Source organism: Sciurus vulgaris, assembly GCF_902686455.1.
Source record: "Sciurus vulgaris genome assembly, chromosome: 11".
Lineage (NCBI taxonomy): Eukaryota > Metazoa > Chordata > Mammalia > Rodentia > Sciuridae > Sciurus > Sciurus vulgaris.
Window position 1 is genome coordinate 75379100 of NC_136472.1, and position 13674 is coordinate 75392773.

The following is a 13674-nucleotide window of genomic DNA, read 5'->3' on the forward strand; positions in this document are numbered from 1 at the left end:
AACAACCTCCTTCCAGACAGGTGCTTTTACTTCTGATCCCACTGAGCTCCACTGTAGACTGTGCTAGCTGAGCCCACTTTGTCCAGGATGATCCACCTAAGAGCAGACTCCTGTGCAGTATCAGATGTTTAACTGTTCTTCCTGCCTTAAGTCTCTTTCTTCCAAACCACCCGATATATTTTTGCAAAGGGAGCTCAGAAATACAAACCTGGCCATTATTCCAATTAAAACCCCTTTGTTGACTTCCCTATACATAAGGGATCAAGTTAAAATGACAAGTAAATACACTAATTTGACTTTTCTCAGAAAAGTGCATGATTCAGAAAACCTCCATAATCTGGCTTTCTTTGCACTAGAACAGAAGCAGGCAAACCTTTTCTGAAAAGGGTCAGATATTAACTATTTTAGGTTTTGCACACTATAAGGTCTGTCACTACTACTCACTGCTGTAGTATGAAAGCAGCCATTTACATATAAACAAATGAACATAGCTGTATTCCAATAAAACTTCAATGGCAATGGGCCAGATTCGGTCTATGGGCGGAAGTTTTCCAAATCTGTTCCAGAACTGAACTCCATTTATTATTCTGTGGTATTGGGAATTGATCCCAGTGCCTCACAAATGTTAGGTAAGCACTCTAACACTAAGCCCCATCCCCAGTCCCTAAACTCCATTTTAAAAATCTTCCAGATCTCTTCTTAAAATTTGATGAATGGAAAGTGACCACTCTCTGAACTATTTTTTCTTAAAACAAAAACAAAAACAAAACAAAACAAAACAAAACAAAAGAGTCAGAGTACTCATTCATGATACTACTTTAATTATAGGTATTATAATAAACTTCAGCAGTCATGGAAATGTGTTTCACAAAATTGAGAAACATCTTAGTAAATGGGAGCAAACATTTGAAGACTTCAACGCACTGGATGGAATTCTTCAAGAATTTCACCATAAGTTTTCTTATCTATAAAAGGAAAGATCACAAAAATTTATCTTACAATTATGTTTTTTAAAGTTTCCTTTCTTAGCTAGGCATGCTGGCACGTGCCTATAATCCCAGTTATTGGGAGGCTGAAGCAGAAGGATCACAAGTTGGAGGCCATCCTGGGCAACTCAGTGAGACTCTGTGTCAAAATAAAAAAGTGGCAGTGGTTGGGGGCTAGGGATGTAGCTCAGTGAGAGCATTTGCCTAGCATGTGCTAGGCCCTGGGTTTAATCTTTGGTACCACGATGGCTTGGCAATCACTGAAATATTTCTTGAATCTGTGGTGACAGCTAGATGGCTGCCAGGAGGGGCAAGTTACTCCTAGGAATATCCTGACTAAAGGGAAGAAGGAAGGAATAGACAGGAAGGGTACAGGTGGTCAGCTAGGAGAGGCCAGCAGCTAATCTGGTGAAACTCTCCATGCTCCTGTTGTCAGTGCAGGAGGCTCTTGGCAGACCTGGCGCTAATCCACTCCAAGACAGAATGGGTCCCTGTGGCTATACATACTCCTGCTGGCAGAGGGAGCTAGTGGAAATATCTAGGCAAAGATTCAGAAGGCTCAGGGCTGAAGACTGCCCAGCTAGTGGGACTTATTTCTAGGAATCAGTATTTCCAAGATTTTTTTCAGCTCTAACATCCAATGACATCCAATGGTTCTGAGTTTTCCCCATGCCTGATTTATGGCTTTATTCCTTTTTTTTTTTTTTTTAATGGTACTGGGTGTTTAACCCAGGGGTACTCTACCACTGAGCCACATTCCCAACCTTTTTTTTTTTTGAGACCTGTCTAAGTTGCTCAGGGTGGCCTTGAACTTGAGATCCTTCTGCCTCAGCCTCCCAAGGGATAATAAGTGTGTACCTACTAGTATTTAAACTCTTCACTGGCCAAAAAACAAACAAACAAAAAACCACTATGTCTTTTTCAGGTACCATAAATATCAAATAGATGACTTAAGTCCATGAGAATATTATAATAGAATAATAAAGTTGTAGAGTTGAATAAGACCTTTGGGTCATTCAGTCAGCCTAATGAAATTTAAATGCTTTATATTACACAGTTACATGCATAGGAAAGTATGTAAAAATCTATCATATAAGTTCAAAATTTTCCAACATTCATTCACATGTTTAGGAGAGGACCCTGGGAAGAAAAAAAATGCCCTAGTAAGTTAAATTTCCAGTCTACAAATAGCACACATGAATGCCCATCTGTATTGTGTGTCAGATGTGGGCAATAAAAGTCATATTGCAATAATATTCACAATTGAACAGAGACAGTGTGCAGGGGGAATTACTGTCTACAGCTGGATGATAAACCTTGAGCAAGAATCTGTTCCATGGACAGGATGGTAATAGGGGCAAAAGGAAGAGTGTTATAAGAAAGAACATGTCCAGAGTGATACAGCGTAGGCTCAGGACAAGCATTTTCTGAGCTTCTTCCATTGACAAGTGGGGATATGGAGAACTTGACCACATTTGCTGATGGTCTTTAGCACCTGACCTGTGCCTTCCCTGTTTATTCCTTCCTCTAGCCAGAACCCTCCTGGCAGCATCTTGTAAAAGATGAGTGATGGGAAATAAGGTAGGATTCCCTGCAGGTTCAGGTCAGTTGTTAATTATAAGTGCTGCTATGTGTAGGTTTTGCCCTAGAAGCTGGGAAAACAAAGATTAAACTATATTCCAGGGAGGGATACAGACGTGTATATAATTTGGAAGGTAAAAGGACCAATGGGCAAAGGGTTTCTACCAGAGGACAGGCAATTGACTTAGCCAAGGGAAATGAGCCATCCTAGGGAGTATGGATTTTATCCTATAGACAACAGATAGATATTTTAAGCATAGAAATATGACCAGAGTTGCTGTTTGCAGAAGTAAGACTGAAGGCAGAAGTGAGTTAGAGGTAAGTGTCACAGTCCAAACCAAGATATTATCAGGACCAGAACAAGGGTAGTGGCAGTAGGAGAGGAAGAGTTCAAACTAAGCAGAAGATTCGAGAAGGCAGAGGGGACATGAATTTTGTTTGCTGTTCAAGGGAAACAGAAGTCCTCAGTCAGAAATTATATACATGAATTAAAAAACTTTGGATTTGCTGGGCACAGTGGCACAAGTCTGTAATCCCAGTTACTTGGGAGAGGGAGGCAGGAGGATTACAAACTGGGGCCCAGCCTGGGCAACTTAGCAAGACCCTCTTTCAAAATAAAAAATTAAAAGGACTGGGGATATGACTCTGTGGTAAAGTGCCACTGGGTTCAATTCCCTGTATCTCTCTGCCCCCCACAAAAAAGATTATGATCTGGACAAAGATGTGAGAGTCAACCGAACACAGAAAGCAAATGAAGCCTCCAGCATAGATAAGAATAACCAGGGGAAATGATACAGAGTAAGGAACAACATTTTCTACAATTAACTTGAAATACCTTTTTCAGGAAAATCCTCTGGATGTGACTTTATATATGCAAACATGTCATGGTCCCTCACAGCATACATATAGTCTTGACGTTTTAAGAGATAATAGCCAGCAAAAACAAAGGAAGTAACATACAGAAGCTGGCGGTGCAAACCTGAAATTCAAATGACAAATCCCAAAACAAGCAAATCAGTCAATGTGCATAAAGAATTACATTTTAACATTTTAGATACCTAATTTATTGTTATGGTATTTTTTCTATCATTCTTAAAAAAAAAAACAAAAACAAAAAACTTTTCTATATGGCGATTGTAAAGAGTCTCAACTGAAACTGACCTTGAGCCATCTGCCATCTTCTTAAAGAAATCTAGTAATTATGAAAAACAACATTAAATCTGCAAACATGCCAGGCACAGTGGCACATGCCAGGCACAGTGGCGCACACCTACAATCCCAGCAGCTTTGGAGGCAGAGACCTCAGTGACACCCGGTTTCTAAATAAAATACAAAATAGGGATGGAAATGTAGATCAGTGGTTGAGTGCCCCTGAGTTCAATCCCCAATAAGCCCTCCACCAAAAAAACAAAAACAAAAAAACCTGCAAACATAACATAAGATTCTTTTTTTTTAAATTGTTTTAGTTGTCAATGGAGCTTTATTTTATTTGTATGTGGTGCTCAGTATTAAACCCAGTGCCTCACACATGCTAGGCAAGTGCTCTTCCACTGAACCATAAGCCCCAGCCCCCAAAATCTAAGATTTTTTAAAACTCATGCTTTATAAAATACTTAATGGAAGAGGGCAGATAAATGCAAAATCCTGAATCCTGAATTAAGGGGAAAAAAAAAAAAAAAAAAAGCCACTTTGTTTTCAATAAGTTGACTTTAAACCTAAATAAACTTGTATTCTAGGGCTTGTTCGGAATGTGGTAAGAGAGAGGTAAAGTCTACAAATGGTATAAAAGCAATAAGTAATCTGGTTTGTCTGATATATCCAAATTTATATTTGTTATATTTGAATATAAATATATTTGAACATAAATATAAATATTATTGGTCACTAACCAGCTATACTACAGTTTAAAAAATTATTTATAAAGATTCTAACAGCTTTTATTACAATGGTTCAAGGTAGCATTTCACTCAACACTCACCAACCTCAAACCATCATCTTCTATAAAACAGTTCCAGAAAGTTCAAACAAAAAAACTAATACACACAGTAGCCACAAAAATTCTCAAACAATGTTTAGTATTCAGGCTTCATAACACCCCAATAAAGTGTATTCATTTCTAGCAAACATGTAGCAAAAATGTTTGCTGTTCTCTATTTTCCTATAAATTTCAAGGACAAAGGCAAACACTAAAATATGACTCCAAAGACAGGATCGTGGCAGCAGATGCTACAAGCATACCCTTCAAGTCCTTCTTAGTGTGAGGGACCTGAAAGAACTCTGGAGTTGAGGCCAGCATTAAGCCTCCAAACTACATGGCATAGCATTGCATATGATGATATGTTATTGCCTGAATATCCATAGGCTTAGGCTTTATTCTGTTGCCACTGAGCTCTTCACCACGTTGTAATCTGGCATCCAACACTTTTTAAAAATCTTTTTTGCAGCTGATGTCCAAAATTCTGAAAACTGTCAAGCCTGTCAATCCCTGAACAATGCCTAAAAGAAGGTAGATGACATACATTGATGGGACAATTCTGTATTACTTCACCAACAACATCCAAGATGGATTCCATGAGGTCTGGGTTGGCAAACTCCGGGTAAAAGAATATTTCAGGTCCTAGGAACCCCTCATAACCAAAATCTGTAATGAAATTATTCTGGTTGATCACAGATACCCATGTACTATTTGATCCACTTCCAGGGATCCATGTCATACTTTGCAAATTCCTTGACTATATCAGGACAAATGTAAGTGCATTTCTCCTTAAAGGTTGTTGTAGTTTCCAATGACTGCTCAGGAGGGATTCCTACCTCCTGTTCCCTTAGCAGCTGTTGAATGAAAATATATAATATCCCTACCTGCAATCAAGATGTGTTTGATGGCAGTTTCTAATTACATAACCTTCTGCCATAGGTGACTCTCATCTCTAAACCTAACTACCAACTTGTCAAGATATCCAAGAGGCTGCTAAAGGCAACACTGCCTGAACTGCAATCTAGATAGACACTCTCTCTTTTTTTTAGACTCTTGATACATTAAATGATTCACACATAATTTCTACAAGACACTTCCTATTTTCTGGTGTATTCAGTGGAGGACTATCATTAAAATATAATGGTCCTCAGGTTCAGATCAAAGATATTTAAAAAACATTTGTTCTACGAACCTTTCCATAAGATCCCAGTCCTCAATGATTCCTTGTCATATTGGCCACTTTGGAGTATAGGTAGACTTACTGATGGCTTCATCCCCTATGAAAAAGTCAAGGTCACTAACATCCCTCAACTACTCTCCTTTGCAGACTCTGATAGTAACACATAACAGAATAATGAAGTGTGGTTCAGTGTTACCTGAATAGTCAAAGTTTGGTACACCTAGGAAGTACGAGGCCTCCGTGCCACAGTCCACCACACAGGGAGGCAGGGAACCTACTATGCTTGGGATCCATGATACCATTCCATCTTACCCACAGTAGCAGTATATATACTAAGACAAAATACATAAAAAGCACTTCAGAAAATGTGGGAAGCAATAAAATACAAAATATTGAGGCTGAGGCTGTGGCTCAGCAGCAGAGCACTTGCCTAGCACATGTGAGGCACTGGATTCAATCCTCAGCACCACATAAAAATAAATAAAATACAAAGGTATTTTGTCCATCTACAACCAAAAAAATAAAAAACAAACATTAAAAAAACCCAAAACAAAACACAAAATAGTCTTCCTGGGAGTGGACAAGGCCCGGGCTCTTCTGTATTCTCCCCTGACTCAAACAGCTACGGCTCCCTTTAACTGGCTACCAGCCATATGGCAAACCAAAGTGTGCCAAGTTCTTTCATGTGCCTATGGATTAGAAAAAGACCCAAATTCTATCTACACTGATCCATACTCCTCCAAGAAAGACTTCATGTATGTTTTAGATGATGCTGTCAGTGTCTCTGTTTTAAAGGCTTGCTCTTTCTCCAAATTCCCATTTCTCTAGCCTCTCTCTCTCAGGGGTGGTTTTCCTCTCACTACATGCCCAATCCCTTCACAATCACTTTCCCCTTCTTTCCTAGATCCAGCAAATCTAAACCTATAAGCCACTGTACTCCCATAAACTACTGATATATTTAATTGAAATAAATATTTAGTTTGGTAGACTATACTTAGATTACCAACTAACTAAATTTAGGGCAGGTAAGTGATAAAACAGCAACGGGGTTTTAAAAACAAGTATGGAAGGCTGGGTGTGGTGGCACATACCTATAATCCCAGCAACTCTGGAGGACTGCAAGTTTGGGATCAGCCTCAGCAACTTGGTGAGACAGTGTCTTAAAACAAAAAGTATGTAACTCAGTGATAGAATGCTTGTCTAGAATGCATGGGGGCCCTGGGTTCAATCCTCAGTACTGCCCCCCTCCCCGCCCAAAAAAAAGGAAAAGAAAAAAGAAAAAAGAGCTGGGTGCAGTGGCATATGCCTGTAATCCCAGAGGTTTGGGAGGCTGAGGCAGGAGGATCATAAGTTCAAAGCCAGCCTCAGCAACTCAGTGAGACCCTGCTTCAAAATAAAACATAAAAAAGGCTGAAGGGCTGGGGATATGGCTCAGTGGTTAAGTGTCCCTGGGTTCAATCCCCCAGTACAAAAAAAAAAAAAAAAAAAAAAAAAAAAAAGGGAAACAAAAGTTTGGGAGAACTGCTTAAGAAAAATTCAACTTGATATTTTCTGATAATTTAAAAAAGATCTGCAAATTTTTATATCATTGATAGAATATTCCATTATTACTTACAGAATGCTAAGGACTGTACTTTTGAAAATCTACCCTATTTCTCTTTCCCCTTTTTCCAACCCTCTTAGAAATATCATTTATGTTAAGTTTATATTATCATTTAGAAACAGCACCCCTGTTCCCCTAAATGAATAAATTTATACATTTCTTTCTTTTTTTTGGTGGTACTATGAACAGTACAGGGGTGCTCTACCAGTAAGTTACATCCCCAATCCTTTTTATTTTTGAAACAGGGTTTTGGTAAGTTGCTGAAGCTGGCCTTGAATTTAAAATCCTCAGCCTCCTGAGTTGCTGGGATTATAGGTATGCATCATGTTCAGCCACAATTTGGTTTTTAATAGGTATGGCCATCTGGTCTACAAACATTCGGAGAATTGGCACCATGTTTTATACTTCCTTGTAATCTATATAAACTTATGTGTTCAGTGAGTACTTTTTTTTTTTGGTATGAGGGGATTGAATCCAGGGGCACTCAACTACTGAGCCATATCCCCAGCCCTTTTTTATTTTGAGACAGATCTTGCTAAGTTGTTTAGGGCCTTGCTAAATTACTTTAAACATAAGATCCTCCTGCCTCTGCCTCCTGAGCTGCTGGGATTATAGGTCTCCAACACTGTGCCTGGCTCAACAGTATTTGTACTGTATTTTAGTCTGCTATATGGTAGGCACTAAGCTAGACAAAATACAATATTCATTAAAATAAATGCTGCTGAGGATGACAATTTCAATAGTCTTCAACACCTAAATTTTCCAAAGCAATTTTGGAAAATTCAGGGAACTCAGGAACTGACTGCTACTCCTGTGCTAAGTACTTTATAAATGTTATCTCATCTTGTTTTCACAATTAGAAAACTTCCTTAGAATTAAATGGCTAGTAGGGTGAAGATGGTGTCAAGTCCCAAAGATTATGCTTTTAACTAATATGTTCTTCTGTTGCCCAGAACAGTTAAACGGACAATGAAATGAGATTAAGTGGTACATACTTCATAATTCTGCCACCTTTACGTCCTCTGGAACAGTCTTCCTCCATCTGTACCTTCTATGTGCTCCTAAAGAACTCTGTGTCCACCCATCTCTATCAGAACACATGTCTATCACCCTGAAACCAGTAATGGACTATTAACTTGTTTGTTTCCCTGACTTGACTAGGAGCTTAAGAAAGGGGACAGTATACCTTAACCCCATATATCCAGTATGTAATTCAGTGCCTGAGGGAAAAATTCAATGTTGAATAAATATATGGTAAACTGTTTTCATAACAAAAGGAAAGGGAACCTCACCCAGCTCCTGCTGTATGTCAGGCATTTTACCCAAGTTCAGTCTCATAATCAAAGCTAAGTTCAAAGGCATCTCTTTCAAAGTTTCTCTCCTCTTTTCCCTTTGAAAATCCATAGTTCTTGGCACAGCTACTGTGTCAGCTATTATCAAGACAGTCTCTCACAAGAGGCCAGTAACATACTACTAGAAAATACAGCCTGCTGGTTTCTGAGAGTTTCAAAGTGTGGGTCCTCAAACTAGCAGATGTACCTTGGAGCTTGCAAACAACATCAGGTCCCTCCTCAGATCTTGTCAATCAGAGTCTGCATTTTAACAAGATCCCTAGATTATTCTTATGGTCATTAAGTCTGAGAAGCACTGGTTTCAAAACACTCTGAGGTCTAAAAACAGGCCTATGCTACTTACTAGCCATGTGACCTTGGGCAAGCTGCTTTAACCTCTCTGGAACTGTTTTCTCTTTTGAGAACAATACCTCCTCATAAAGTTTTCTGAGATCTGAATGCTATAATGTCCACAAGAGTGTCAGTAATGTATGACATGGAGTGAATACTCATTTTTACACAAAGCACAGAGCGAATTGACAGGAAGTCTCAGGTCCTTCACAGACTCACTGTGGGGTCACGGATAAGTCCCTGTTTTCACAGCACTGTCAGTACCTTCAAGTGAAAAATGACAATCTGGCCTTGCCAGATTCCAAAGAGCTAACCTGGCAGACAGCCCTGAGAAACGAGGAGCGACTAGCTAGGCGAAAAGGCCCAGAAAAACATAAAGCAACACAGGCAGGCCTATGGTGAAGCGGCCCACCGGCCTGAGAACCCCTCTCCTTCTGGCAAGATCCCGCCCACGTAGCCCTCACCCGCCGATATCACCGGCCTCCGCCGGAGCGCGTTATCAAGCAGGCCGGAGCAGTAGCCCAGGAAGCCGAAGTAGAGAAGCCGCGGGTCAGTCATCTTGGGCGGGGGCAGGCGCCGAGCCTCATCTGGCAGGAACTGTAAGGGCACTCGGCCCGGCCGTCCGTCCATCATGGTGATGCCGTTTCTACTTGAGGCCTGGCCTCGGACCTCCAACTACGAGGAAAACCACCACGACCACTGCCGGGGCCTAAGCAGCTATCGCTCTCCTCGGAGTACCGGGCTGAAGGGCAGGGCGCACAGCGGTGCAGCGCTCAAACACTTCCCGGTGTGTGCTACCCCCGGAGCCCCGCACGTAAGGTTCCGGGCTACTAAATGGCCGGTGCCGGCAGTCAGCCGTCGCTAACTGGGCAGTGGGTATTGGAGTGGTGGTGGTGACGGCGGCTTGTACCACCGGGTGGAGGAGTATACCAAACAAGCAAAACTGGACGAAGACTAGGAGACTTTGACTTGCCCCCCCCGACTCCTCCACCCGAAATTGCCTTTCCCTGCCCTTGTCCCTGGATATCTCAGCAAAGATTTATCTTTGCATCCAACATCCACACATGGGCATAATGGATAGTATCGGGAAATGTTACTAAGCGCAATCCCATAAAAGTTCGTTTTCTAGGTTTCCAGCTGTTCTTTCGCGCAGATAAACCCTCCAAAGCCTTGAATGAATGTCCAGTCAGCCATAAAGAATTCAGAGAACCTCAGGATCACTTAGTCTGTTATTGAAATTCAGCTTTGGTGGCACACGTTAAAATGTTTCAGGGGTCTTCAGGTCCTTGCATATAGCTGAGGGAGGAGGTATTCCCTAAATACTTGAGTAATGAAAAAAAGAGGAAATCTGTTCCATTCTAAGTAATTGACCAGTCTCTGCTTGTAGATCTCCAGTAAGGGGGAGCTTACATGTTTGAACGACTTTCTCTTTAAAAAGTCCTTCCTGATACTGAGCAAAAATGTCTTCTTTTGTGTCCATTCATTGGTAACATTCAACATTTTGTCCAGGAGAATGCTGATTAAACCCAGGGATCAGTGCGAAGGTATATGCACCAAAGGTATTGATTTCCTAAGTGGAAGAGTTAAATACCAGCTGAAAGTAATTAGATGAGAGTTGAGGTGTAGCTCAGTGGTAGACACTTGCCTAGCATTACTGGAGGCCCTAGGTTCCATCTAAAGATTATTGGAGGGAGAAGATATTGGAAATTTCAGAAGTTCACATCCTTTGGCCCAGTAATTACAGGTCTGAGAATCTGTCTTCTAAAAAATGGTATGACTGAAGGGTTATGAAAAATAATATTCCTAAAAGACAGTTCCCCAAGAAAAATGGAGGGACAGTGTGGTTTGGGAGGAGGGAGGGGAAATTGGTCAAACATTAAACCTCTCTCAGTACACCTTTTCCCAATAACAATGGGCCCTAAACTCCCCCCATCACAAATTAACCCTACATGGAGGCACAGCAAATACTGAAACTCTGGGAAACAATGGATCCCAGAATAAGAACAATGAGTTTCAATCTTTTTACAACCACCCTCCTTAGTTAACCTGTACAACTAGCTCCTGATGGTCAAAACTGCATGTACATAGCTCCCAATGATTACATCATTGTACCCTATAAACAAATCCCCTCTGTAACTGAGGGCCATTTTCCCCATCCAGAAAATGGGTCCCAATGGTGCCCATGTTTGCAAAGGAATAAAGGCTTCTCTGAATCTGTTGAGGTCTGCCTCCCGTCCTTTTGCGCTTACAAAGACAACATGAAAAAATCATTTATGAGCTCAGTTATTTTAACCACAGTCCCCAATAATCCCCATTCAATCCCTATTATGGGGGATTGAATTCAGGGCCTTGTGCATATAAGTGTTTTACCACTGAGCTACATCCCCGGTCCTTTTTATTTTGAGACAGTGTCACCAATTTGTCCAGTCTGTCCTTGAACTTGCAATTCTCCTGCCTGAGTCTCCCCAGTAGCTGGTATTACAGATGTATTTCTTTTTAAATTACATCAAAAGGCCAGATGTGGTGACATGTGCCTGTAATCCCAGTGACTCAGGAGGCTGAGGCAAGTGGATTTCAAGTTTGAGGCCAGCCTCAGCAATTTTGTGAAATTCTGTCTCAAAAAAAAAAAAAAAAAGGTCCCCAAAAATGAAATCTCCTCAAAATGTTCTCCAGAAAAAATACTATTATTCTTGAATGTATAAACTAAGGCTCAGCTTCTAGATAAAACTTAGCAACTTAGCTCTGGAATCGCAAGTGTAACTCACTGGGAGAGTGCTTGCCTCAAATGCTTAGGGGGGGTGACATGGACTGGTGGGTAGTGGGAATAGAGAGCAGGTTGAGAGGGGTGGGAGGAGGCTTATTATGAGCAAGGGGCTCCATAACAGCAGCCCAGCACATCCCTCCCACATTCCTCTGGGTCCAATCTGGACTCTGTGCATGTGTTCAAGTTTTACTTAGTATTGAACCCAGGGTCCTTTACCATTGAGCTATATCCCCAGCCCTTTATATTTTATATTTTGAGACAGGGTCTTGTTAAGTTGTTGAGGGTCATGCTTCCTAAATTACTGGATTTGCAGGCATGTGCCACTGTGCCTGGCTTTTTTTTTTTTTTTTTTAAAGAAATTTAACAGTGGCACATGCCTGTAATTCCAACAGTTTGGGAGGCTGAGGCAGGAGGATTGCAAGTTTAAAGTCAGCCTCAGCAACTTAGTGAGGCCCTAAGCAACTGAAGACTCTGTCTCAAAATTTAAAAAAAAAAAAAAGAAAGGACTGGGGATGTGACTCATTAGTTAAGCACCTCTGTGTTCAGTCCCTGGTAAAAAAAAAAAAAAAAAAAAAAAAAAAAAAAAGAAAGAAAAAGAAAAGAAAACAATTTAAGGTACAAAAAATTACAAAGAACAATACAACAAATATTCTATCACCCAGAATTAATAACTGTTAACATTTAATCATATTTATTTTTAGACCCCTACCCCATGCTTTTTTTTTTTTTTTTTTTTTTTTTTTTTTTTTTTTTTGCGGTGCTGGGGATTGAACCCAGGACCTTGTGCTTGCAAGGTGAGCACTCTACCAACTGAGCTATCTCCCCAGTCCAACCCCATGCTTTCTTTAATGATTATTTTTTAAAGCCTTCCCTTTTTTTACCTTTATTTATTTATTTTTATGTGGTGTTGAGGATCAAACCCAGTGCCTCACACGTTCTAGGCAAGTGCTGTACCACTGAGTCACAACCCCAGCTCCCATGCCTTCTTGAAGAAAATAAAACAGTACAGATAAAATGAAAGTCCCTTTACCCTTTTTCCCTGGAGCAATGGAACTGAGGAAAAACTTGAAAAGACCCTTTAGTTTCACTTGCTTCTGGTTGACTTTAAAAAATCACTGGATACAAGCAATCAACAGATATATGAAAAAATGTTCAACAGCTCTAGTAATAAGAGAAATGCAAATCAAAACTACCCTAAGATTTCATCTCACCCCAATTAGAATGGCGATTATCAAGAACATAAGCAACAATAGGTGTTGGCGAGGATGTGAGGAAAAAGGTACACTCATACATTGCTGGTGGGGCTGCAAATTAGTGCAGTCACTCTGGAAAGCATTGTGGAGATTCCTCAGAAAGCTTGGAATGGAATCACCATTTGACCCAGCTATTCCACTCCTTGGCCTATACCCAAAGGACTTAAAATCAGCATACTACAGAGATACAGCCACATCAATCTTCATAGCTGCTCAATTCACTATAGCCAGATTGTGGAACCAACCTAGATGCCCTTCAGTTGATGAATGGATAAAGAAACTGTGGCATATATATACAATGGAATATTACTCTGTCATGAAGAATGATAAAATTATGGCATTTGCAGGCAAATGGATGAAATTGGAGGATATCATGCTAAGTGAGATAAGCCAATCTCAAAAAACTAAAGGATGAATGATCTCGCTGATAAGCAGATGAGGACATATAATGGGGGGTAGGAGGGGTTAGCGTAAGGGTTAGGGTTAGGATTAGGGTTAGGGATAAGGAGGGTGGTAAGAATGGAGGAAGGAAGGACTGTATAGAGGGAAAAGAGGGGTGGGAGGGGTGGGGGGAAGGGAAAAATAACAGAATGAATCAAACAACATTGTCCTATGTAAATTTATGATTTTTAATTAAAATAAAAAAAAAC

At 40.5% G+C, this 13674-nt stretch overlaps 1 protein-coding gene and 2 pseudogenes across 3 annotated transcripts in view; 1 reads left to right on the forward strand and 2 right to left on the reverse strand.

Moving 5' to 3' along the window:
* The window catches only part of LOC306640671 (coiled-coil domain-containing protein 43-like), a 436234-nt pseudogene that overhangs the window by 147596 nt on the left and 274964 nt on the right, over positions 1 to 13674 (forward strand). The gene's annotated exons all lie outside the window — the stretch shown is intronic.
* LOC306640675 (NADH dehydrogenase [ubiquinone] 1 subunit C2) lies at positions 801 to 9790 on the reverse strand. The gene is made up of 3 exons (XM_079105106.1): positions 9472 to 9790; positions 3403 to 3546; positions 801 to 965 (listed from the first exon to the last, which is right to left on the reverse strand). The coding sequence occupies exons 1-3, from the start codon at positions 9638 to 9640 to the stop codon at positions 916 to 918; spliced, it is 363 nt and encodes a 120-aa protein (XP_078961232.1). The 5' UTR covers positions 9641 to 9790; the 3' UTR covers positions 801 to 915.
* The window catches only part of LOC306638567 (actin-related protein 3B-like), a 317597-nt pseudogene continuing 307476 nt past the window's right edge, over positions 3554 to 13674 (reverse strand). Inside the window, exons 3-4 of the transcript XR_013766811.1 lie at positions 5603 to 6967; positions 3554 to 5563 (exon numbers count right to left, since the gene is read on the reverse strand). The product of XR_013766811.1 is annotated as an actin-related protein 3B-like (transcript). The remainder of the gene's footprint in view (positions 5564 to 5602; positions 6968 to 13674) is intronic.